This window comes from Phyllobates terribilis, unplaced genomic scaffold, assembly GCF_046119375.1.
Source record: "Phyllobates terribilis strain yellow unplaced genomic scaffold, ASM4611937v1 Scaffold_7__3_contigs__length_470593459, whole genome shotgun sequence".
Taxonomy (NCBI): Eukaryota; Metazoa; Chordata; class Amphibia; order Anura; family Dendrobatidae; genus Phyllobates; species Phyllobates terribilis.
Window position 1 is genome coordinate 158,199,085 of NW_027362767.1, and position 27,313 is coordinate 158,226,397.

General features: G+C 44.7%; 1 protein-coding gene across 2 annotated transcripts; it reads left to right on the forward strand.

The window, feature by feature from the left end:
* Nucleotides 1-493: 493 nt before the first annotated feature.
* LOC141154075 (dnaJ homolog subfamily A member 1-like) lies at nt 494-21,308 on the forward strand. Of its 2 annotated transcripts, none has more exons than XM_073639505.1 (8): nt 494-647; nt 9,791-9,923; nt 10,143-10,323; nt 10,425-10,529; nt 11,107-11,334; nt 11,957-12,187; nt 18,343-18,443; nt 20,177-21,306. In XM_073639505.1, exons 2-8 carry the CDS (start codon nt 9,792-9,794, stop codon nt 20,399-20,401), a joined length of 1,203 nt encoding a protein of 400 aa, XP_073495606.1. In that variant the 5' UTR covers nt 494-647; nt 9,791; the 3' UTR covers nt 20,402-21,306. The 2 variants fall into 2 exon arrangements, with proteins under 2 accessions (XP_073495606.1, XP_073495607.1); XM_073639506.1 differs by having other exon boundaries at nt 508-579; nt 20,177-21,308.
* Nucleotides 21,309-27,313: the final 6,005 nt, after the last annotated feature.

Below are 27,313 nucleotides of genomic sequence, written 5' to 3' on the forward strand. Positions count from 1 at the left end.
CATGTGGTAAAATTAATGGCGTCATTCAAAACTACAACTCGTCCCGCAAAAAAAATGAAGCCCTCACATGGCGACGTAGGCGGAGAAATAACAAAGTTACGGCTCTGGAAAGAACAAAACAAAAGCGTAAAAATGAAGGATCTGAGGTAAATTTGCGTCTCAGTCGCTCTCCGCCTCAGCTCCGAGCCGTGTGTGAGGAGAGTCTGCAACAACCGCACAAAAGAAGCGCGCATTTTATAGAGTGGGCGTGGTTACCACATGGATGAGGGGGGGGGTGATTCCAGAGGGTTCCACAGGAAAGGCGGGAGATTAGAAAGCTGATGACGTAGGAGGATATGGGCGTGGTTTCAACCGTCTTCCTGTGATTGGCCGCTAGGCGTAGACCGAAGGTTTAGGAACGTGAAGCACAGCTGGACGTGGTTACAGTGGGGGCGGGGCTTATTTCTAAGTATTACATGGTGGAGGAGGCCAGAAAGGCGTGGTTTAGGACATATTCGGCGAAAAGGCGTGACGGTAGGCGTGACCACGCCGTACAGAGGGCGTGGCCGTGCTTCCAGAGAGTTCGGAGAGGAATTAAAGGTACAGGCGCAGGGTGGTGGTGAGCTGTGACGTGTGCAACTGGATTTGGGCTGGGGGTCGGGTTACAGGTAAGAATGAACCCCCCAATATAGGTTATAGTAGTAAGTTCTGTCTGTATGATCACGGGGAGTGAGCCCAAGAGCTAGCACTCTGATCATGTGATCAGTGAGGCTGGGCTGTGGAGTATGGCTGTCTGCTCTCACTCTGTAGGGCTTGTGGGCTGTGATGTGGACACTAAAGAACCTATAGGGGTATGAGGTGTGGGCTGTGTTGTGGACACTATAATCTATAGGGGTATCAGGTGTGGGCTGTGATGTGGATGCTATAATCTATAGGGGTATGAGGTGTGGGCTGTGATGTGGACACTATAATCTATAGGGGTATGAGGTGTGGGCTGTGATGTGGACACTATAATCTATAGGGGTATGAGGTGTGGGCTGTCATGTGGACACTATAATCTATAGGGGTATGAGGTGTGGGCTGTCATGTGGACACTAATCTATAGGGGTATGAGGTGTGGGCTGTCATGTGGACACTAAAGAACCTATAGGGGTATGAGGTGTGGGCTGTGTTGTGGACACTATAATCTATAGGGGTATCAGGTGTGGGCTGTGATGTGGACGCTATAATCTATAGGGGTATGAGGTGTGGGCTGTGATGTGGACACTATAATCTATAGGGGTATGAGGTGTGGGCTGTGATGTGGACACTATAATCTATAGGGGTATGAGGTGTGGGCTGTGATGTGGACACTATAATCTATAGGGGTATGAGGTGTGGGCTGTCATGTGGACACTAATCTATAGGGGTATGAGGTGTGGGCTGTGATGTGGACACTAAAGAACCTATAGGGGTATGAGGTGTGGGCTGTGTTGTGGACACTATAATCTATAGGGGTATCAGGTGTGGGCTGTGATGTGGACGCTATAATCTATAGGGGTATGAGGTGTGGGCTGTGATGTGGACACTATAATCTATAGGGGTATGAGGTGTGGGCTGTCATGTGGACACTATAATCTATAGGGGTATGAGGTGTGGGCTGTGTTATGGACACTATAATCTATAGGGGTATCAGGTGTGGGCTGTGATGTGGACGCTATAATCTATAGGGGTATGAGGTGTGGGCTGTGATGTGGACACTATAATCTATAGGGGTATGAGGTGTGGGCTGTGATGTGGACACTATAATCTATAGGGGTATGAGGTGTGGGCTGTCATGTGGACACTATAATCTATAGGGGTATGAGGTGTGGGCTGTCATGTGGACACTACAATCTATAGGGGTATGAGGTGTGGGCTGTGATGTGGACACTATAACCTATAGGGGTATGAGGTGTGGGCTGTCATGTGGACACTACAATCTATAGGGGTATGAGGTGTGGGCTGTGATGTGGACACTATAATCTATAGGGGTATCAGGTGTGGGCTGTGATGTGGACGCTATAATCTATAGGGGTATGAGGTGTGGGCTGTGATGTGGACACTAATCTATAGGGGTATGAGGTGTGGGCTGTCATGTGGACACTACAATCTATAGGGGTATGAGGTGTGGGCTGTGATGTGGACACTATAATCTATAGGGGTATCAGGTGTGGGCTGTGATGTGGACACTATAATCTATAGGGGTATGAGGTGTGGGCTGTGATGTGGACACTATAATCTATAGGGGTATGAGGTGTGGGCTGTGATGTGGACACTAAAGAACCTATAGGGGTATGAGGTGTGGGCTGTCATGTGGACACTATAATCTATAGGGGTATGAGGTGTGGGCTGTCATGTGGACACTATAATCTATAGGGGTATGAGGTGTGGGCTGTCATGTGGACACTATAATCTATAGGGGTATGAGGTGTGGGCTGTCATGTGGACACTATAATCTATAGGGGTATGAGGTGTGGGCTGTCATGTGGACACTATAATCTATAGGGGTATGAGGTGCGGGCTGTCATGTGGACACTATAATCTATAGGGGTATGAGGTGTGGGCTGTCATGTGGACACTATAATCTATAGGGGTATGAGGTGTGGGCTGTCATGTGGACACTATAATCTATAGGGGTATGAGGTGTGGGCTGTCATGTGGACACTATAATCTATAGGGGTATCAGGTGTGGGCTGTGATGTGGACACTACAATCTATAGGGGTATGAGGTGTGGGCTGTGATGTGGACACTATAATCTATAGGGGTATGAGGTGTGGGCTGTCATGTGGACACTACAATCTATAGGGGTATGAGGTGTGGGCTGTCATGTGGACACTATAATCTATAGGGGTATGAGGTGTGGGCTGTCATGTGGACACTATAATCTATAGGGGTATGAGGTGTGGGCTGTCATGTGGACACTATAATCTATAGGGGTATGAGGTGTGGGCTGTCATGTGGACACTATAATCTATAGGGGTATGAGGTGTGGGCTGTGTTATGGACACTATAATCTATAGGGGTATCAGGTGTGGGCTGTGATGTGGACGCTATAATCTATAGGGGTATGAGGTGTGGGCTGTGATGTGGACACTATAATCTATAGGGGTATGAGGTGTGGGCTGTGATGTGGACACTATAATCTATAGGGGTATGAGGTGTGGGCTGTCATGTGGACACTATAATCTATAGGGGTATGAGGTGTGGGCTGTCATGTGGACACTACAATCTATAGGGGTATGAGGTGTGGGCTGTGATGTGGACACTATAACCTATAGGGGTATGAGGTGTGGGCTGTCATGTGGACACTACAATCTATAGGGGTATGAGGTGTGGGCTGTGATGTGGACACTATAATCTATAGGGGTATCAGGTGTGGGCTGTGATGTGGACGCTATAATCTATAGGGGTATGAGGTGTGGGCTGTGATGTGGACACTAATCTATAGGGGTATGAGGTGTGGGCTGTCATGTGGACACTACAATCTATAGGGGTATGAGGTGTGGGCTGTGATGTGGACACTATAATCTATAGGGGTATCAGGTGTGGGCTGTGATGTGGACACTATAATCTATAGGGGTATGAGGTGTGGGCTGTGATGTGGACACTATAATCTATAGGGGTATGAGGTGTGGGCTGTGATGTGGACACTAAAGAACCTATAGGGGTATGAGGTGTGGGCTGTCATGTGGACACTATAATCTATAGGGGTATGAGGTGTGGGCTGTCATGTGGACACTATAATCTATAGGGGTATCAGGTGTGGGCTGTCATGTGGACACTATAATCTATAGGGGTATGAGGTGTGGGCTGTCATGTGGACACTATAATCTATAGGGGTATGAGGTGTGGGCTGTCATGTGGACACTATAATCTATAGGGGTATGAGGTGCGGGCTGTCATGTGGACACTATAATCTATAGGGGTATGAGGTGTGGGCTGTCATGTGGACACTATAATCTATAGGGGTATGAGGTGTGGGCTGTGATGTGGACACTATAATCTATAGGGGTATGAGGTGTGGGCTGTCATGTGGACACTATAATCTATAGGGGTATCAGGTGTGGGCTGTGATGTGGACACTACAATCTATAGGGGTATGAGGTGTGGGCTGTGATGTGGACACTATAATCTATAGGGGTATGAGGTGTGGGCTGTCATGTGGACACTACAATCTATAGGGGTATGAGGTGTGGGCTGTGATGTGGACACTATAATCTATAGGGGTATGAGGTGTGGGCTGTCATGTGGTCACTATAATCTATAGCGGTATGAGGTGTGGGCTGTCATGTGGACACTATAATCTATAGGGGTATGAGGTGTGGGCTGTCATGTGGACACTATAATCTATAGGGGTATGAGGTGTGGGCTGTCATGTGGACACTATAATCTATAGGGGTATGAGGTGTGGGCTGTGATGTGGACGCTATAATCTATAGGGGTATGAGGTGTGGGCTGTCATGTGGACACTATAATCTATAGGGGTATGAGGTGTGGGCTGTCATGTGGACACTAAAGAACCTATAGGGGTATGAGGTGTGGGCTGTCATGTGGACACTATAATCTATAGGGGTATGAGGTGTGGGCTGTCATGTGGACACTATAATCTATAGGGGTATGAGGTGTGGGCTGTCATGTGGACACTATAATCTATAGGGGTATGAGGTGTGGGCTGTCATGTGGACACTATAATCTATTGGGGTATGAGGTGTGGGCTGTCATGTGGACACTATAATCTATTGGGGTATGAGGTGTGGGCTGTCATGTGGACGCTATAATCTATAGGGGTATCAGGTGTGGGCTGTCATGTGGACGCTATAATCTATAGGGGTATGAGGTGTGGGCTGTCATGTGGACGCTATAATCTATAGGGGTATCAGGTGTGGGCTGTCATGTGGACGCTATAATCTATAGGGGTATCAGGTGTGGGCTGTCATGTGGACACTATAATCTATAGGGGTATGAGGTGTGGGCTGTCATGTGGACACTATAATCTATAGGGGTATGAGGTGTGGGCTGTCATGTGGACACTAATCTATAGGGGTATGAGGTGTGGGCTGTCATGTGGACACTAAAGAACCTATAGGGGTATGAGGTGTGGGCTGTGTTGTGGACACTATAATCTATAGGGGTATCAGGTGTGGGCTGTGATGTGGACGCTATAATCTATAGGGGTATGAGGTGTGGGCTGTGATGTGGACACTATAATCTATAGGGGTATGAGGTGTGGGCTGTGATGTGGACACTATAATCTATAGGGGTATGAGGTGTGGGCTGTCATGTGGACACTAATCTATAGGGGTATGAGGTGTGGGCTGTGATGTGGACACTAAAGAACCTATAGGGGTATGAGGTGTGGGCTGTGTTGTGGACACTATAATCTATAGGGGTATCAGGTGTGGGCTGTGATGTGGACGCTATAATCTATAGGGGTATGAGGTGTGGGCTGTGATGTGGACACTATAATCTATAGGGGTATGAGGTGTGGGCTGTCATGTGGACACTATAATCTATAGGGGTATGAGGTGTGGGCTGTGTTATGGACACTATAATCTATAGGGGTATCAGGTGTGGGCTGTGATGTGGACGCTATAATCTATAGGGGTATGAGGTGTGGGCTGTGATGTGGACACTATAATCTATAGGGGTATGAGGTGTGGGCTGTGATGTGGACACTATAATCTATAGGGGTATGAGGTGTGGGCTGTCATGTGGACACTATAATCTATAGGGGTATGAGGTGTGGGCTGTCATGTGGACACTATAACCTATAGGGGTATGAGGTGTGGGCTGTCATGTGGACACTACAATCTATAGGGGTATGAGGTGTGGGCTGTGATGTGGACACTATAATCTATAGGGGTATCAGGTGTGGGCTGTGATGTGGACGCTATAATCTATAGGGGTATGAGGTGTGGGCTGTGATGTGGACACTAATCTATAGGGGTATGAGGTGTGGGCTGTCATGTGGACACTACAATCTATAGGGGTATGAGGTGTGGGCTGTGATGTGGACACTATAATCTATAGGGCTATCAGGTGTGGGCTGTGATGTGGACACTATAATCTATAGGGGTATGAGGTGTGGGCTGTGATGTGGACACTATAATCTATAGGGGTATGAGGTGTGGGCTGTGATGTGGACACTAAAGAACCTATAGGGGTATGAGGTGTGGGCTGTCATGTGGACACTATAATCTATAGGGGTATGAGGTGTGGGCTGTCATGTGGACACTATAATCTATAGGGGTATGAGGTGTGGGCTGTCATGTGGACACTATAATCTATAGGGGTATGAGGTGTGGGCTGTCATGTGGACACTATAATCTATAGGGGTATGAGGTGTGGGCTGTCATGTGAACACTATAATCTATAGGGGTATGAGGTGCGGGCTGTCATGTGGACACTATAATCTATAGGGGTATGAGGTGCGGGCTGTCATGTGGACACTATAATCTATAGGGGTATGAGGTGTGGGCTGTCATGTGGACACTAATCTATAGGGGTATGAGGTGTGGGCTGTCATGTGGACACTATAATCTATAGGGGTATCAGGTGTGGGCTGTGATGTGGACACTACAATCTATAGGGGTATGAGGTGTGGGCTGTGATGTGGACACTATAATCTATAGGGGTATGAGGTGTGGGCTGTCATGTGGACACTACAATCTATAGGGGTATGAGGTGTGGGCTGTGATGTGGACACTATAATCTATAGGGGTATGAGGTGTGGGCTGTCATGTGGACACTATAATCTATAGGGGTATGAGGTGTGGGCTGTCATGTGGACACTATAATCTATAGGGGTATGAGGTGTGGGCTGTCATGTGGACACTATAATCTATAGGGGTATGAGGTGTGGGCTGTGTTATGGACACTATAATCTATAGGGGTATCAGGTGTGGGCTGTGATGTGGACGCTATAATCTATAGGGGTATGAGGTGTGGGCTGTGATGTGGACACTATAATCTATAGGGGTATGAGGTGTGGGCTGTGATGTGGACACTATAATCTATAGGGGTATGAGGTGTGGGCTGTCATGTGGACACTATAATCTATAGGGGTATGAGGTGTGGGCTGTCATGTGGACACTACAATCTATAGGGGTATGAGGTGTGGGCTGTGATGTGGACACTATAACCTATAGGGGTATGAGGTGTGGGCTGTCATGTGGACACTACAATCTATAGGGGTATGAGGTGTGGGCTGTGATGTGGACACTATAATCTATAGGGGTATCAGGTGTGGGCTGTGATGTGGACGCTATAATCTATAGGGGTATGAGGTGTGGGCTGTGATGTGGACACTAATCTATAGGGGTATGAGGTGTGGGCTGTCATGTGGACACTACAATCTATAGGGGTATGAGGTGTGGGCTGTGATGTGGACACTATAATCTATAGGGGTATCAGGTGTGGGCTGTGATGTGGACACTATAATCTATAGGGGTATGAGGTGTGGGCTGTGATGTGGACACTATAATCTATAGGGGTATGAGGTGTGGGCTGTGATGTGGACACTAAAGAACCTATAGGGGTATGAGGTGTGGGCTGTCATGTGGACACTATAATCTATAGGGGTATGAGGTGTGGGCTGTCATGTGGACACTATAATCTATAGGGGTATGAGGTGTGGGCTGTCATGTGGACACTATAATCTATAGGGGTATGAGGTGTGGGCTGTCATGTGGACACTATAATCTATAGGGGTATGAGGTGTGGGCTGTCATGTGGACACTATAATCTATAGGGGTATGAGGTGTGGGCTGTCATGTGGACACTATAATCTATAGGGGTATGAGGTGTGGGCTGTCATGTGGACACTATAATCTATAGGGGTATGAGGTGTGGGCTGTCATGTGGACGCTATAATCTATTGGGGTATGAGGTGTGGGCTGTCATGTGGACGCTATAATCTATAGGGGTATGAGGTGTGGGCTGTCATGTGGACACTATAATCTATTGGGGTATGAGGTGTGGGCTGTCATGTGGACGCTATAATCTATAGGGGTATCAGGTGTGGGCTGTCATGTGGACGCTATAATCTATAGGGGTATCAGGTGTGGGCTGTCATGTGGACACTATAATCTATAGGGGTATGAGGTGTGGGCTGTCATGTGGACACTATAATCTATAGGGGTATCAGGTGTGGGCTGTCATGTGGACGCTATAATCTATAGGGGTATGAGGTGTGGGCTGTCATGTGGACACTATAATCTATAGGGGTATGAGGTGTGGGCTGTCATGTGGACACTATAACCTATAGGGGTATCAGGTGTGGGCTGCCATGTGGACACTATCTAATCTATAGGGGTATCAGGTGCGGGTTTTCACGTGGACACTATAGAATCTATAGGGGTATCTCATGTGGACGCTTATACGTGTTATTAGTCCGCTCATTGATGGGAACAACTTCTTGGAACTGCCTCCTTCTTATTATTGGAGGGGGGAGGGGTGACACTCATGGGAACTAACTTTCTGCTGTGGCCGAGAACTGGTTCCGCGGTTTCCGCTGTCGTTTCCTGTTTTCTTTTCATATTGTAGACGTACAAGTTCTGCAACTTTCTATTTTTCAAGATCTCTGTTTGCTGTAAATGAACAGAATGCAGTTGTAACAAATTCTCAGCTGTGAGAAGTTGGGGCTAAGGCTTTATTATTAATGATCAGAAGTGACACAGCGCCTTCCTGTGTGTAGTGGCCGTGAATGGTACTGCTACTCACTCCCATACAATTGAATAAGATGGATCTGCAGTACCGTTCTCGGCCCCTATACAATGTATGGCGCTGTGCCACTTGCTAGCGGTATTATAACTCCCCTCCTGATAAAGCTCCCGTTCCTCCTCGATCGCCCACTTTTGGGCATGATTTATATAAACCCATTACTTTCTTTAGCAGCCAGATAGAGCCTTACAGTTTGAACCTGGTGTTGTCTGTGTTAGGCCATTTTGGGGAGCTAGTTAGCAAGGTGACAGCTGCAGTTATGTTTCGCCTGATTACACTCTCTGGTGCTCTATTAAATGTAAAGTCTTTTTAAGTTCTTTACAGTAGATCTGGTGGTCTCATACGCCGGTGGGTGGTCTCATATGCCGGAGGGTGATTGCGCACAGTGTTTTCTGGTCTGTTAATGTGTAATACTCCTGTGTACAGCCTGACTATAAATGATCACTGCTTTGTATATTAGCTCCTGATGAAGCTCCCGTTTTTCCTCGATCGCCCCCTTTTGGGCAGGATTCGCATAAACCCATTCCATTTTGACCCAGGTGTCCAGGGATATCTGGGGCTGTTGGGAATTATGTATTAGAGATGGTTAACTTCCTTTAATCTAGAATCCCTTCCTCAATATGCTGATGAGAGTTGTAGTCTTCACAGGTTCTGTACTGTAGTCTCACCCTACAAACGCCATCTCCCACAATGTAATGCGTCACTTGTTGAATGTGGCGGCTACAACTGACCGGATGGGAGATCACACAGTTAAACCCCTTAGATGCCGCACTCAGTAGCGACCATAGCATCTAAGTGGTTAGATGCCTATCATGATGGCTGGGTGATAATGCGCAGCTGAGGGTTTAAAGGGGTTGTCCACGACTGAGATATCACTGACCTATCCTTGTCAGATTGGTGGGGGTCTGACGCCTGCATCCCCTATGATCAGTTGATTGAAGGAGCCTCGGTCAACAGAAGTACATAGTGTACGGAGGACGGGTGCCGGACCCCCATTCATCTGATATTGATGACCTGTTCTGAGGTTGTAGACCCCCACTTCTCTCACACTGCAATGTATTTCTTCAGGATGGTGAAGGAAACGGCCTATTACGACATTCTGGGGGTCCCTCCAGCCGCCTCTTTCGAGCAGATAAAGAGGGCTTTCAGGCGCCTGGCCTTAAAGTATCACCCGGATAAGAACCCCAATGCTGGAGAAAAGGTAAGAACATGCCGCAACTTCGATATAGAGCCATTGCTGTACATTGACGCAGCTTTGGATGTGACTGGAGGATGAAACCTCATTTTTTTAAAGGGCCAGCGCAAGAAAGTCACTATATATATATATATATATATATATATATATATATATATATATATATATATATATATATATATATATATATATATATATATATAATATATTTTAATATTTATATAGTTCAACCAGATCTCCAAAGCCTACGAGGTGCTGTCAGATTCCCACAAGAGAGACCTGTATGACCACGGCGGCGAGTTGGGGTTGAAAGACGGTCGAAGGAGCCATCATGGCTCACCAATGGACATATTCAGCGTTTTCCTCGGTGGTGGCTCCAGAGGTCAATCCCGAGGTGACAGGAAAGGTAAAGGAGAGGGGACGGGTCGGAAAAATGAAGAGTTGATTCACTGATGGCAAGCAGAGATCTTGGAAGCAATGAATTAAGGATTGAGCTTCTGTTCTCAGGGAAAACCGCCACCCATCATCTGGTGGTCTCCTTGGAGGATCTGTACAACGGCGCCACCCGGAGACTCTCCCTCCAGAAGAACGTCATCTGCCCCAAGTGTCAAGGTGAATATTACGTATAGTAGGATATAGGTGAAATGGGAGTACAAAGATGACAGTGAAAATGGTGTACAGCCTCACAGGTTAACGCCTTAGATGCCGCGGTCACTACATCTGCCCCTCCATCCCACCGACACACACACACTTTGCTACAACCTCAGGGTGTCGATGGCTTGATATGGCCGCTGGGGGCGCTAACAATGGCTGCCATCATATATATATCTGGCCCCGCTGGGAAAGGTCTTAACAGGAGATAGCTGTGACACTGCAGGCATAATACACAGCAATACAGAAGTATTGCAGTGCATCCTACCAGATATCAAGACCATACAGGTGAGAGTTCCCTTGTGGGACTGTAACCATAAAAAATTAAAATCTGTTATATATATATATATATATATATATATATATATATATATATATATATATATATATATATATATATATATATATATATATATATATATATATTTTTTACTCCTAGAAAAAGAAAATGCTTTAATATGTAAAAATCTTAAAAAAAATGACTGAGACATCTATTTTATTTGCTTGTGTACTAACCTTTTAATTGCTGACTATGTAGGGTTCGGGGCCCGGCACGGAGCAGATGTCCAGTGTCCCAAGTGTCGTGGAAGTGGAATGGAAATGCACCTCTTAGGGCAAATGCCAGGACTGATGCACACCCTGCAGACCACCTGCTCCGAGTGCCACGGAGAGGGCGAGTGTATCCGGTCACGAGATCGATGCCGTGACTGCAGCGGCCGGAAGGTGATCAGGGAGAAGAAGATATTGACCGTGCACATAGACAAAGGTCAGCACTCACCGGCTAACAGCTGGGACGGAAGCAGTTAATTGTCGGTGACTTTTTACGATGGTCCTGTTTAGATCTGCTGGCTGTCAGGGAATGGAAACATTTACAATAGGCCCAATGAGGGAAGGGCGTGAAGGACATCACTTATTTTAAACATTTGGGATTTTTGGGGGTCTGAGCAAATAGGCTCTGTAATGACGTGAACCCAAATGTATTTTTTTTTTTCCTTAAAGGGGACCACTCGCCAGGTGAAAATTGGCCAGTTTTTTTTATCTGGTTTTATTCTTGCCGATACTCTGAGTATTCTGTTGTTTATTTCGTTAAAATCCGTCATACTATTCCAGAGATATGGGCCTTCTTTTATATGCTCCCAGGATCCTCGGGGGCATGTCTTAAGGCTCGGAGTACCACCCCCTTAGCAAAAGTCATAAAAATTAGATCTCTGGAAGGGTATTGCGGATTTTGAAAAAAAAAAAAAAAACTGATAACTCGCTGGAGCATTGGCAAATACTGGCTGCTTTTGACTTGGTGATGGATCCTCCTTAAAGGCGCAGTACACCATTTTTTTTTATTTTTTTTTAAGGCAAATTTTGCAAGAAATGTTGACTTTGGCTCTCCTCAGGGATGAAGAACAGACAAAAGCTAATCTTTCACGAGGAGGGAGACCAGTCACCAGGCCTGAACCCCGGCGATATCATCATCATCTTAGAGCAGAGGGAGCACCCTGTTTTTAAGAGGAAGGACCATGATCTGGTCATGAGCATGGAAATCGGGCTGGCAGATGCCCTCTGCGCCTGCAGACAGAAGGTCGAGACACTGGATGGAAGAACGATCATCGTCACTTCACGGCGTGGTATGGCGTCTATTAGGGAGGTGGGATGACTTTGCTCAAAAGAGAACTACACGTAAACAGGATCTCTCACAAATTTCGTACTTTTTTGAGGTATAAACACTTCTGTTTACAGCTCGTTACCTTGGAGACCGACCACCTCTGTTAGACAGCAGAACATGTGCAGTGCTTACGACCTCTTTTTCTATTGGGCTTGTATGCTCTTGTTTTGAAGTTGGCCAGAACCTTTTTGAGCACGTCGTTACCTCTAAATCCTGGCCAGTCCAGTGCAGTGTTTACAAGCTCGACTGCAGAGGTAGTCGGTCTCCTAGACAACATAAAATTGTTTAATATCTCGAGAATGGCTGCAAATTTTAACAAACAGTAAATTGCTAAAGTGCTCAGTTTTGCAAGCAGTATCCGGCAATATTCATATATTAAGATGGGAAGAAAACCCTTTAACCCCTTAAGCCCCGCGGGTGGTTTGCACGTTAATGACCGGGCCAATTTTTACAATTCTGACCACTGTCACTTTATGAGGTAATTACTCTCGAACGCTTCAACGGATCCCCCTGATTCTGAGATTGTTTTTTCGTGACATATTGTACTTCATGATTGTGGAAAAATTTCTTCGATATCACTTGCGTTTATTTGTGAAAAAAACGGAAATTTGGCAAAAATTTTGAAAATTTTGCAATTTTCAAAATTTGAATTTTTAAGCCCTGAAATCAGAGCGATATGTCACACAAAAGAGTTAATAAATAACATTTCCCACATGTCTACTTTACATCAGCACAATTTTGGAACCAAAATTTTTTTTTGTTAGGGAGCTATAAGGGTTAAAAGTTGACCAGCGATTTCTCATTTTTCCAACAAAATTTACAAAACCATTTTTTTAGGGACCACATCACATTTGAAGTCACTTTGAGAGGTCTTTATGACAGAAAATACCCAAAAGTGACACCATTCTAAAAACTGCACCCCTCAAGGTGCTCAAAACCACATTCAAGAACTTTATTAACCCTTCAGGTGCTTCACAGGAATTTTTTGAATGTGGAAGAAAAAAATGAACATTTAACTTTTTTCACAAAAATGTTAATTTAGACCCAATTTTTTTTATTTTCACAGGGGTAACAAGAAAAAATGGACCCCAAAATTTGTTGTGCAATTTCCCCTGGGCACGCAGATACCCAATATTTGGGGAAAAAATACTGTTTGGGCGCACGGCAGGGCTCGGAAGGGAAGGAGCGCTATTTGACTTTTTGATTGTAAAATTTGCTTGAATAATTAGCGGACGCCATGTTGTGTTTGGAGAGCCCATGTGTGCCCAAACTTTGGAGCTCCCCCACAAGTGACCCCATTTTGGAAACTAGACCCCCCAAGGCACCTTTCTAGATGCATAGTGAGCACTTGGAACCCCCAGGTGCTTCACAAATTGATTCGTAACAATGAAAAAGTGAAAAAAAAAAACACTTTTTCATTTTTATGAATCAATTTGTGAAGCACCTGAGTGTTCCAAGTGCTCACAATGCATCTAGATAGGTGCCTTGGGGGGTCTAGTTTCCAAAATGGGGTCACTTGTGGGGGAGCTCCAATGTTTGGGCACACAGCGGCTCTCCAAACGCAACATGGTGTCACTAACAATTTGAGCCGATTTTCCGTTAAATTTGTTAGAGGACACCATGTTGCATTTAGAGAGTCCCTGTGTGCCCAAACATTGGAGCTCCCCCACAAGTGACCCCATTTTGGAAACTAGACCCCCCAAGGCACCTATCTAGATGCATAGTGAGCACTTGGAACCCCCAGGTGCTTCACAAATTGATTCGTAACAATGAAAAAGTGAAAAAAAAAACACTTTTTCATTTGTATGAATCAATTTGTGAAGCACCTGAGGGTTCCAAGTGCTCACTATGCATCTAGATAGGTGCCTTGGGTGGTCTAGTTTCCAAAATGGGGTCACTTGTGGGGGAGCTCCAATATTTGGGCACACAGCGGCTCTCTAAATGCAACATGGTGTCCGCTAACAAATTTAACGCAAAATTGGCTCAAATTGTTAGCGACACCATGTTGCGTTTGGAGAGCTGCTGTGTGCCCAAACATTGGAGCTCCCCCACAAGTGACCCCATTTTGGAAACTAGACCCCCCAAGGCACCTATCTAGATGCATAGTGAGCACTTGGAACCCCCAGGTGCTTCACAAATTGATTCGTAACAATGAAAAAGTGAAAAAAAAAACACTTTTTCATTTTTATGAATCAATTTGTGAAGCACCTGGGGGTTCCAACTGCTCACTATGCATCTAGATAGGTGCCTTGGGGGGTCTAGTTTCCAAAATGGGGTCACTTGTGGGAGAGCTCCAATGTTTGGGCACACAGGGACTCTCTAAATGCAACATGGTATCCGCTAACAAATTGAATGGAAAATCGGCTCAAATTGTTAGCGGACGCCACATTGCGTTTGGAGAGCCCCTCTGTGCCCAAACTTTGGAGCTCCCCCACAAGTGACCCCATTTTGGAAACTAGACCCCCCAAGGCACCTTTCTAGATGCATAGTGAGCACTTGGAACCCCCAGGTGCTTCACAAATTGATTCGTAATAATGAAAAAGTGAAAAAAAAAACACTTTTTCATTTTTACGAATTAATTTGTGAAGCACCTAGGGGTTCCAAGTGCTCACTATGCATCTAGATAGGTGCCTTGGGGGGTCTAGTTTCCAAAATGGGGTCACTTGTGGAGGAGCTCCAATGTTTGGGCACACAGGGACTCTCCAAATGCAACATGATATCCGCTAACAATTTGAGCCGACAATTTGTTAGCGGATATCATGTTGCATTTGGAGAGTCCCTGTGTGCCCAAACATTGGAGCTCCCCCACAAGTGACCCCATTTTGGAAACTAGACCCCCCAAGGCACCTATCTAGATTCATAGTGAGCACTTGGAACCCCAGGTGCTTCACAAATTGATTCATAAAAATGAAAAAGTGTTTTTTTTTTCACTTTTTCATTTTTACGAATCAATTTGTGAAGCACCTGGGGGTTCCAAGTGCTCACTATGCATCTAGAAAGGTGCCTTGGGGGGTCTAGTTTCCAAAATGGGGTCACTTGTGGGGGAGCTCCAAAGTTTGGGCACAGAGGGGCTCTCCAAACGCAATGTGGTGTCCGCTAACAATTTGAGCCGATTTTCCATTTAATTTGTTAGCGGATACCATGTTGCATTTAGAGAGTCCCTGTGTGCCCAAACATTGGAGCTCCCCCACAAGTGACCCCATTTTGGAAACTAGACCCCCCAAGGCACCTATCTAGATTCATAGTGAGCACTTGGAACCCCAGGTGCTTCACAAATTGATTCATAAAAATGAAAAAGTGTTTTTTTTTTCACTTTTTCATTTTTACGAATCAATTTGTGAAGCACCTGGGGGATCCAAGTGCTCACTATGCATCTAGAAAGGTGCCTTGGGGGGTCTAGTTTCCAAAATGGGGTCACTTGTGGGGGAGCTCCAAAGTTTGGGCACAGAGGGGCTCTCCAAACGCAATGTGGTGTCCGCTAACAATTTGAGCCGATTTTCCATTCAATTTGTTAGCGGATACCATGTTGCATTTAGAGAGTCCCTGTGTGCCCAAACATTGGAGCTCCCCCACAAGTGACCCCATTTTGGAAACTAGACCCCCCAAGGCACCTATCTAGATTCATAGTGAGCACTTGGAACCCCAGGTGCTTCACAAATTGATTCATAAAAATGAAAAAGTGTTTTATTTTCACTTTTTCATTTTTACGAATCAATTTGTAAAGCACCTGGGGGTTCTAAGTGCTCACTATGCATCTAGATAGGTGCCTTGGGGGGTCTAGTTTCCAAAATGGGGTCACTTGTGGGGGAGCTCCAATGTTTGGACACACAGGGGCTCTCCAAACGCAACATGGCGTCCGCTAACAATTTGAGCCGATTTTCCATTCAATTTGTTAGCGGACACCATGTCGCGTTTGGAGAGCCCGTGATGTGCCTAAACAGTGGAGCTCCCCCACAAGTGTCCCCATTTTGGAAACTATACCCCTCAAAGATTTTATTAAGGTGTATAGTGAACATTTTGAACCCAGAGGTACGGCACATTATTTGTTTACATTAGGTCATCATATTGAATAAGTTTTCATTATTCTTGAGCGCAAGTGCTCGCTACTTGAGTTTGCATCGGGTACTCAGGTATGCACCATGTACAGCGTGTGCTCGAGTGACATGCTCGAGTCCCTGCTCCGCATGTTTCACGGTTATTAGACACCCAAAAAAAAACATGCGGGGATCGCTCGTGCATGGCAGGCAATCCCCGTAAAGTTTTTTGGCCGCGAAGCATATGGGGCAGAGACTCGAGCATGTCACTCAAATACCCACGATACTAAATGCATACCAGAGCACCCGATGCAAACTCAAGTAGCGAGCACTTGCTCTCAACACTAGTCGCCATATCGTCATCTTTTTTTCTTACTTTTGAAAAAAATCCCAACCCCAGCCCTAACCCTAGCACAACCCTAGCCCCAGCACAACCCTAGCCCCAGCACAACCCTAGCCCCAGCACAACCCTAGCCCCAGCACAACCCTAGCCCCAAACCCAGCCCTAACCCTAGCCCAATCCTAACTCAAGAGTTTATTTTTGACGCCGTTCCTTGTGCGGTATAAGTGATTAGACGACTTTATTCTTCGGGTCGGTGTGATTACAGCAATGCCAGAATCATATGGGGTTTTTATGACTGACAGCTGTCACACACTAAAAGACGCATTTTTTGTAAAATCTAGTTTTTGCATCGCCATATTTTGAGAGCTATAATTTTTCCAAATTTTGGCAGACAGTCATGTGACGGCTCGTTTTTTGCGGGATGACTTGACGTTGTTATTGGTGCCATTTTCAGGCACGTGACATTTTTTGATCGCTTTCTATTCCGATTTTTGGGAGGCAGAATAAACAAAAACCAACAATTCAGGAATTGTTTTTTTTTTTTATTCTGTTCCGCGTGTGGTAAAATTGATGAGGCAGCTTTACTCTTCGGGTCAGTACGTTTACAGCGGTACCACATTTGTATAATTTTTCTATGTTTTGGCGCTTATACACAATAAAAGCTATTTTATAGAAAAAAACATTTTTTAGTATCGCTTTATTCTGAGAGCTATAACTTTTTTATTTTTCCGGCTGATGGAGCTATATGGCGGCTTGTTTTTTGCGGGACGAGATGACGTTTTCAGCGGTATCATTTTTATTTATATGCGTCTTTTTGATCGCGTGTTATTCCACTTTTTGTTTGGCGGTATGGTGATAAAGCATTGTTTTTTGCTTGGTTTTTTTTTTTTTTTTTTTACCGTGTTCACTGAAGGGGTTAACTAGTGGGACAGTTTTATAGGTCAGGTTGTTCCGGACGCGGCGATACCAAATATGTGTACTTTTATTGTTTTTTTTTTATTTTTTTTATAATAATATTTATTGATGGGTACATTATATTTTTATTTTTGGTGTATTATTTTTTTTATTTTTTTATAATATTTTTGCACATTTTTTTTTTTTTTTTTTTTTCCACTTTCACACAGTTTATACACTTTATTACTTTGTCCCACTCTGGGACTTTCACTTTTTTTTTTCTGATCGCCTGCATGGCACAGGAATGGAGCACCATCCCTATGCCATGAAGGCTGTCAGAAGTGCACAGTGTGAAGATTGCTTGGAGATGCACTGCGCATGTCCAAGCAATCTTCCTGCTCTCTGGTGACCCGGATGTTGTCATGACGACATCGGGTCGTCATGGCAACACCCGGGAAGCCTTTGCAGACTGCGCTGGAAGCCGGAAGAGGAGGTGAGTATCTGCGATCACCTCCCCTTGCCCCCGCAATGCCGCGATCGACTTCGATCGCAGCATCGCGGGGGTTAATGTGCTGGGAGCGGTGCGTGACCGCTCCCTGCACATAGTACCGGGTGTCAGCTGTGACAATCAGCTGACACCCGGCGGCGATCGCGCCCGCACAGCCTGTGTGCGCGCGCGATCGCCATGACGTACTAATACGGGTCTGGCTCTTAAGTCCCAGGGCACAGACGCGTATTAGTACGTCAGATGTTATTAAGGGGTTAAAGTTTACACTTCATAAAATGAACTGCGGATGTTACTTGCATGTGTATGTCCCTTTAAATAATGTCCTCCTGTTGATTTAGGTAAAGTGATCCGGCCCGGGGATATCAAGTGCGTCCCAAATGAAGGAATGCCCATATATCGAGATCCATTCGCGAAGGGGAATCTCATCATTAATTTCCAGGTATAAGTACCGCTATAACATAAGCTACAGTTATATGAAAAAGTTTGGGCACCCCTATTAATCTTAAGCTTAATGTTTTATAAAAATTGGTGTTTTTGCAACAGCTATTTCAGTTTGATCTATGTAATAACTGAAATGAGGTTTATTGTACTAACAGAAAATGTGCAATCTACATTCAAACAAAATTTGACAGGTGCATAAGTATGGGCACCCTTATCATTTTCTTGTTTTAAATACTCCTACCTACTTTTTACTGACTTACTAAAGCACTTTTTTGGTTTTGTAACCTCATTGAGCTTTGAACTTCATAGCCAGGTGTATGCAATCATGAAAAAAGCTACTTAAAGTGGCCACTTGCAAGTTGTTCTCCTATTTGAATCTCCTCTGAAGAGTGGCATCATGGGCTCCTCAAAACAACTGTCAAATGATCTGAAAACAAAGATTATTTAACATAGTTGTTCAGGGGAAGGATACAAAAAGCTGTCTCAGAGATTTAACCTGTCAGTTTCCACTGTGAGGAACATAGTAAGGAAATGGAAGAACACAGGGACCGTTCTTGTTAAGGCCAGAAGTGGCAGGCCAAGAAAAACATCAGAAAGGCAGAGAAGAAGAATGGTGAGATCAGTCAAGGACAATCCTCAGACCACCTCCAGAGAGCTGCAGCATCAATTTGCTGCAGATGGTGTCACTGTGCATCGGTCAACTATACAACGCACTTTGCACAAGGAGAAGCTGTATGGGAGAGTGATGTGAAAGAAGCCGTTTCTGCAAGCACGCCACAAACAGAATCGGCTGAGGTATGCAAAAGCACATTTGGAGAAGCCAATTTCTTTTTGGAAGAAGGTCCTGTGGACTGATGAAACCAAGATTGAGTTGTTTGGTCATACAAAAAGGCGTTATGCGTGGCGGCAAAAAAACACAGCATTCCAAGAAAAACACGTGCTACCCACAGTAAAATTTGGTGGAGGTTCCATCATGCTTTGGGGCTGTGTGGCCAATGCCGGCACCGGGAATCTTGTTAAAGTTGAGGGACGCATGGATTCCACTCAGTATCAGCAGATTCTTGACAATAATGTTCAAGAATCAGTGATAAAGTTGAAGTTACGCAGGGGATGGATCTTTCAGCAAGACAATGATCCAAAACACAGCTCCAAATCTACTCAGGCATTCATGCAGAGGAACAATTACAATGTTCTGGAATGGCCATCCCAGTCCCCAGACCTGAATATCATTGAACATCTGTGGGATCATTTGAAGAGGGCTGTCCATGCTCAGCGACCATCAAACTTAACTGAACTGGAATTGTTTTGTAAAGAGGAATGGTCAAAAATACCTTCATCCAGGATCCAGGAACTCATTAAAAGCTGCAGGAAGCGACTAGAGGCTGTTATTTTTGCAAAAGGAGGATCTACTAAATATTAATGTCACTTTTCTGGTGAGGTGCCCATACTTATGCACCTGTCAAATTTTGTTTGAATGCAGATTGCCCATTTTCTGTTAGTACAATAAACCTCATTTCAAGGCAGAAACATTACTGTGTCCAACAGTTATTACATAGATCAAACTGAAATAGCTGCTGCAAAAACACCAATTTTTATAAAACATTAAGCTTAAGATTAATAGGGGTGCCCAAACTTTTTCATATAACTGTATGTAAATGCTACACAGTAGTGGGGAGGTGCTTGAACTTCAAAGATTTGATATCTAAGGTTTTCCGTTGTCCTCCATTTCAGGTAAAATTCCCCGATCCTGGTTGGCTTCCATTAGACAACCTGAAACAGCTACAAGATTTATTCCCATCTCGACCAAAACCAATCCTTCCAGGAGTCATTGAGGAGGTCGCCTTGTCCAGTTACGATCCTTGTGAAGACCACACTTATGTAAATAGAAGAGAAGCTTATGAGGAAGACCGGGACGACGAGTTTTACCGCCATCCGATGCAGTGCCAAACTTCCTAGTCCGCTTCCAAGGAACTGCTTGGTAGATCAAGAACTCTTCGTGAAGATGGTCCTAAGGCGACGGTGGCAGGGCATCTCCGTTCTTAGTTTACTCACTGACCTCATCCACCGTCTTCTAGAGACCAAAGCCTTGTCAGCTCTACAAAGAGACCAACGTTCCAAGGTGCTGTGTCCTCAAGGTCCATATCGCGAAATGGTGAGGAGATGACTGAAGATCTGTTCACCAGCCACTAATTTGGTCTTTATGTTGGACTAGTTAACCCTTCATAGTACATTAGTATTATTTTGAAGAGCGATTGGTAACCAGGTGTCCTCTTTTCTACTGTTTTTGTTGTCCTTCTGATCCACTAGCGCAACCTCGTTATTTATTTCTAGTTGATGCATTCCACTGGACGAGAGCGTCTCCTGGACTTCAGCCATAGAGCCCGAGAAGAATAGAAATAGATACAAAGATACATGGACCATAAGGTGCCGCGGTTTACTGCCCACAAGTGCAATACTGCTGATTCAGCAGCGACCAAGTAAGCTTCAGCTCCAGAGGCGTTTACTGATCTGATGCAAACATGTCTTACCGGGGAACGCCGTGTTCTCACAATGTGAATAAATTTTGGGTTTATTAATTAATCTGTGCTGGTTTCTTGGTCGTGGCTGATGACTGTGTGTGACTGCACCAGCAGAATAGTGAGTGCAGCTCCGGAGTATAATACAGGATGTAACTCAGGATCAGTAATGTAATGTATATACACAGTGACGGCACCAGCAGAATAGTGAGTGCAGCTCCGGAGTATAATACAGGATGTAACTCAGGATCAGTAATGTAATGTATATACACAGTGACGGCACCAGCAGAATAGTGAGTGCAGCTCCGGAGTATAATACAGGATGTAACTCAGGATCAATAATGTAATGTATATACACAGTGACGGCACCAGCAGAATAGTGAGTGCAGCTCCGGAGTATAATACAGGATGTAACTCAGGATCAGTAATGTAATGTATGTACACAGTGACTGCACCAGCAGAATAGTGAGTGCAGCTCTGGAGTATAATACAGGATGTAACTCAGGATCGGTAATGTAATGTATGTACACAGTGACTGCACCAGCACAATAGTGAGTGCAGCTCTGGAGTATAATACAGGATGTAACTCAGGATCAGTACAGGATCAGTAATGTAATGTATGTACACAGTGACTGCCCCAGCAGAATAGTGAGTGCAGCTCTGGAGTATAATACAGGATGTAACTCAGGATCAGTAATGTATGTACACAGTGACTGCACCTGCAGAATAGTGAGTGCAGCTCTGGAGTATAATACAGGATGTAACTCAGGATCAGTAATGTAATGTATGTACACAGTGACTGCACCTGCAGAATAGTGAGTGCAGCTCTGGAGTATAATACAGGATCAGTAATGTAATAATTTACACAGTGACTGCACCAGAAGAATAGTGAGTGCAGCTCTGGGGTATAATACAAGATGTAACTCAGGATCAGTACAGACCAAAAGTTTGGACACACCTTCTCATTTAAAGATTTTTCTGTATTTTCATGACTATGAAAATTGTACATTCACACTGAAGGCATCAAAACTATGAATTAACACATGTGGAATTATATACTTAACAAAAAAGTGTGAAACAGCTGAAAATATGTCTTATATTCTAGGTTCTTCACAGTAGCCACCTTTTGCTTTGATGACTGCTTTGCACACTCTTGGCATTCTCTTGATGAGCTTCAAGAGGTAGTCACCGGAAATGGTCTTCACTTCACAGGTGTGCCCTGTCAGGTTTAATAAGTGGGATTTCTTGCCTTATAAATGGGGTTGGGACCATCAGTTGTGTTGTGCAGAAGTCTGGTGGATACACAGCTGATAGTCCTACTGAATAGACTGTTAGAATTTGTATTATGGCAAGAAAAAAGCAGCTAAGTAAAGAAAAACGAGTGTCCATCATTACTTTAAGAAAAGAAGGTCATTCAGTCGGAAAAATTAGGAAAACCTTGAAAGTGTCCTCAAGTGCAGCTGCAAAAACCATCAAGCACTACAAAGAAACTGGCTCACATGAGGACCGCCCCAGGAAAGAAAGACCAAGAGTCACCTCTGCTTCTGAGGATAAGTTTATCCGAGTCACCAGCCTCAGAAATCGCAGGTTAACAGCAGCTCAGATTAGAGACCAGGTCAATGCCACACAGAGTTCTAGCAGCAGACACATCTCTACGACAACAGCTGTTAAGAGGAGACTTTGTGCAGCTGGCCTTCATGGTAAAATAGCTGCTAGGAAACCACTGCTAAGGACAGGCAACAAGCAGAAGAGACTTGTTTGGGCTAAAGAACACAAGGAATGGTCATTAGACCAGTGGAAATCTGTGCTTTGGTCTGATGAGTCCAAATTTGAGATCTTTGGTTCCAACCACTGTGTCTTTGTGCGACGCTGAAAAGGTGAATGGATGGACTCTACATGCCTGGTTCCCACCGTGAAGCATGGAGGAGGAGGTGTGATGGTGTGGAGGTGCTTTGCTGGTGACACTGTTGGGGATTTATTCCAAATTGAAGGCATACTGAACCAGCCTGGCTACCACAGCATCTTGCAGCGGCATGCTATTCCATCCGGTTTGCGTTTAGTTGAACCATCATTTATTTTTCAACAGGACAATGACCCCAAACACACCTCCAGGCTGTGTAAGGGCTATTTGACCAAGAGGGAGAGTGATGGGGGGCTACGCCAGATGACCTGGCCTCCACAGTCACCAGACCTGAACCCAATCGAGATGGTTTGGGGTGAGCTGGACCGCAGAGTGAAGGCAAAAGGGCCAACAAGTGCTAAGCATCTCTGGGAACTCCTTCAAGATTGTTGGAAGACCATTTCCGGTGACTACCTCTTGATGCTCATCAAGAGAATGCCAAGAATGTGCAAAGCAGTCATCAAAGCAAAAGGTGGCTACTTTGAAGAATCTAGAATATAAGACATATTTTCAGTTGTTTCACACTTTTTTGTTAAGTATATAATTCCACATGTGTTAATTCATAGTTTTGATGCCTTCAGTGTGAATGTACAATTTTCATAGTCATGAAAATACAGAAAAATCTTTAAATGAGAAGGTGTGTCCAAACTTTTGGTCTGTACTGTATGTACACAGTGACTCCACCAGCAGAATAGTGAGTGCAGCTCTGGAGTATAATACAGGATGTAACTCCGGATCAGTACAGGATCAGTAATGTAATGTATGAACACAGTGACTGCACCAGCAGAATAGTGAGTGCAGCTCTGGAGTATAATACAGGATGTAACTCAGGATCAGTAATGTAATGTATGTACACAGTGACTGCACCAGCAGAATAGTGAGTGCAGCTCTGGAGTATAATACAGGATATAACTCAGGATCAGTAATGTAATGTATGTACACAGTGACTGCACCAGCAGAATAGTGAGTGCAGCTCTGGAGTATAATACAGGATGTAACTCAGGATTAGTAATGTAATGTATGTACACAGTGACTCCACCAGCAGAATAGTGAGTGCAGCTCTGGAGTATAACACAGGATGTAACTCTGGATTAGTAATGTAATGTATATACATAGTGACTGCACCAGCAGAATAGTGAGCGCAGCTCTGGAGTATAATACAGGATATAACTCAGGATTAGTAATGTAATGTATATACATAGTGACTGCCCCAGCAGAATAGTGAGTGCAGCTCTGGGGTATAATACAGGATATAACTCAGGAGCAGTACAGGATCAGTAATGTAATGTATGTACACAGTGACTCCACCAGCAGAATAGTGAGTGCAGCTGTGGAGTATAATACAGGATATAACTCAGGATCAGTAATGTAATGTATGTACACAGTGACTGCACCAGCAGAATAGTCAGCGCAGCTCTGGAGTATAATACAGGATGTAACTCTGGATCCTTACATGATCAGTAATGTAATGTATGTACACAGTGACTGCACCAGCAGAATAGTGAGTGCAGCTCTGGAGTATAATACAGGATGTAACTCAGGATCAGTAATGTAATGTATCTACACAGTGACTGCACCAGCAGAATAGTGAGTGCAGCTCTGGAGTATAATACAGGATGTAACTCAGGATCAGTAATGTAATGTATGTACACAGTGACTGCACCAGCAGAATAGTGAGTGCAGCTCTGGGGTATAATACAGGATGTAACTCAGGATCAGTAATGTAATGTATGTACTTAGTGAGTGCAGCTCTGGAGTATAATACAGTTGACATTATGTAAAAGTACAATGTGCAATGTGTGCTAATAAGCAGTACTGAAAGTGATCACCAGGGGGCAGTATGTGACAATGTAGCACGTATACTATATAAATGCAGTGCTATAAATATCATGTTCTTAGTGGAATCCCCTAGTAGTGTCTTTCCTCATGAGCTGAAGGCTAGGCATGCTGGGACGGGTAGTGCGTAGCTATCTTATTCCTGTGGTGTAACAGCTGTACGGTACCTGTAGGACGTCTTGGGCTTTGGGGTGGGTGACTGATAGGGTCTTGGTCTGTATAACATGAGATGTGAGCTGCTGGCCAGGAATGTGTAAGTCTCCGGTCAGTGGAGCAGAACGTCCCTCAGTCATCTCCTCCTGTCACTGGAGAATTCCAGCTATCTCTGTCCTCCCCCCGGCATCACACCACCTCCAAGATTCCTGGAGAAATGCCATCTCTGTGCGCTCACCTGTGTACAGACCTCCAGCTCATTCATGGGGAAAAGTTCTCGAAAACGGCACCAATTACTTAAAGGTCTTTATTGAAAATATTTCAAGGTGGAAACCATCAGTAAGTTGCTGTTGGTATATCTGATATTGACTTAGGTTATCCTGAATAATCTTGCTAGCCATAGTGAGAATTAAAAATATAAAATAAAGCCGCTATCAGAAAACAGTGAGCTTACTTGCTGATGGTTTCCCGGTACCAAAATAATACAGAAAGCATAGAAATTATAATAATAATAATGATTATTATTTCATGATTATTCGACATCGCCCTCTTTTCCCTGTATATAAATCTACACCTTTTATACAAATGGGTGTGGTCTTTAACTATTTTCTGCGTGTCATCTTGAGAATAACGCCCACTTGGCTAACAATGAATAGATTTATGCACCGGGAAGGGAGAACCATATCTCAGGAAAGGAGAGGTGCAGGAAAGAAAAGAAAAACCTAGGCGGACTCAGGAGAATGGCGACATTTACACCAGGTGAAAATATTCATATTTGTGGCAAGTTCTCTACGCAGCACCTGATAGACTACTTTTAATTACACACCCTATAGGATTGTCCATAAGTGTCGTGGCCGCTAGGTGGCGCTGTTTCCTTGGCGTCGGCAGTAGATGCATCATCATATAGGACCTGGCAGATACAGGGCGGCTGACCATCCTCATGATGCACAGTAGTACGTCAGAAGATAAGGGGTTAATTACGAGCCTATCACTTGTAGTATTGGTTTCTCTTAGGGCACAAACTCTGCACAGCCTCCTTTTTGCCATAAGTTATATATCTGCCCTATATACAGTTGAAATTATTCCCCATGTTGTAAATTTGGTCGATTTAGTAAAATTTACAAACTTTCTGAACTTTTGTTTGCAATAGAACAATTAAAGAAGAACAATGTAAATATCCCATCACCGCTGATATAACAAGTGGTTTCTTCATATTCACCAGAAGCTGATGCATGGCAGCCGGAGGGGCAGCAGGTTATAACAGCCAGAAGGGTGGGTAGCAGGTCATAAAAGTCAGGGCAGCAAGTCATAACAGCCAGATACTCAACAGGTCATAAAATCCGGAGGAGCAGTAGGTCATAACTGCCAGTGGAGTAGCTGGTCATAACAGTGAGAGGGGAAGCAAGTCATAACTGCCCGTGGAGTAGCAGGTCATAACAGTGAGAGGGGAAGCAAGTCATAACTGCCCGTGGAGTAGCAGGTCATAACAGTGAGAGGGGAAGCAAGTCATAACTGCCAGTGGAGTAGCAGGTCATAACAATGAGAGGGGAAGCAAGTCATAACTGCCAGTGGAGTAGCAGGTCATAACAGTGAGAGGGGAAGCAAGTCATAACTGCCAGTGGAGTAGCAGGTCATAACAGTGAGAGGGGAAGCAAGTCATAACTGCCAGTGGAGTAGCAGGTCATAACAGTGAGAGGGGAAGCAAGTCATAACTGCCCGTGGAGTAGCAGGTCATAACAGTGAGAGGGGAAGCAAGTCATAACTGCCAGTGGAGTAGCAGGTCATAACAATGAGAGGGGAAGCAAGTCATAACTGCCAGTGGAGTAGCAGGTCATAACAGTGAGAGGGGAAGCAAGTCATAACTGCCAGTGGAGTAGCAGATCATAACAGTGAGCAGGGCAGCAGTTCATGACAACCAGACGGGCAGCAGGACATAAAATATAGAGGAGAAGAATGTCATAAAATCCAGATGAGAAAAAGGTCATAACAGCCAGAAGGGGAGCATGTGAAAACAGCCAGAGAGGCTGCTGGTAAAAACAGCCTGAGGGGCAGCAGGTCATAACAGCGAGAGGTGCAGCTGGTCGTAACAGTAAGAGAGGCTACAGGTCATAACAGGGAGAGGTGCAGCTGATCATAACAACCAGAGGGGTTGCAACTCTCATATTAAGGTCGTGGCCCCACTATCTGTATTCGGTCAGTATTTTTTCTCAGGAGTGGGAGCCAAAACCAGGAATGGGTGATAAATGCAGAATTGGTGACTTGCTTCTATTATACCTTTTCTCTGATTGTTCCTCACCTGGTGGTTTTGGCTCCTGAGAAAAAATACTGACCGAATACTGATAGTGGGGCCGTGGCGTAAGCGTGAGAGTGGCAACAGGTTATTACAACCAGAGCCGTTCTACTAAGTACTTTTGCCATGAAGGGGAAAAAAAAGATAAACGAGTTACAGCCTCTCCCATAAAG

Coding starts and splice junctions, on each gene's coding strand:
- LOC141154075 (XM_073639505.1), top strand. CDS start 9,792: ATGGTGAAGGAAACGGCCTATTACGACATTCTGGGGGTCCCTCCAGCC. Junction 10,530..11,106: donor CATCTGCCCCAAGTGTCAAG/GTGAATATTACG, acceptor CTGACTATGTAG/GGTTCGGGGCCCGGCACGGA. Junction 18,444..20,176: donor ATCTCATCATTAATTTCCAG/GTATAAGTACCG, acceptor CCTCCATTTCAG/GTAAAATTCCCCGATCCTGG.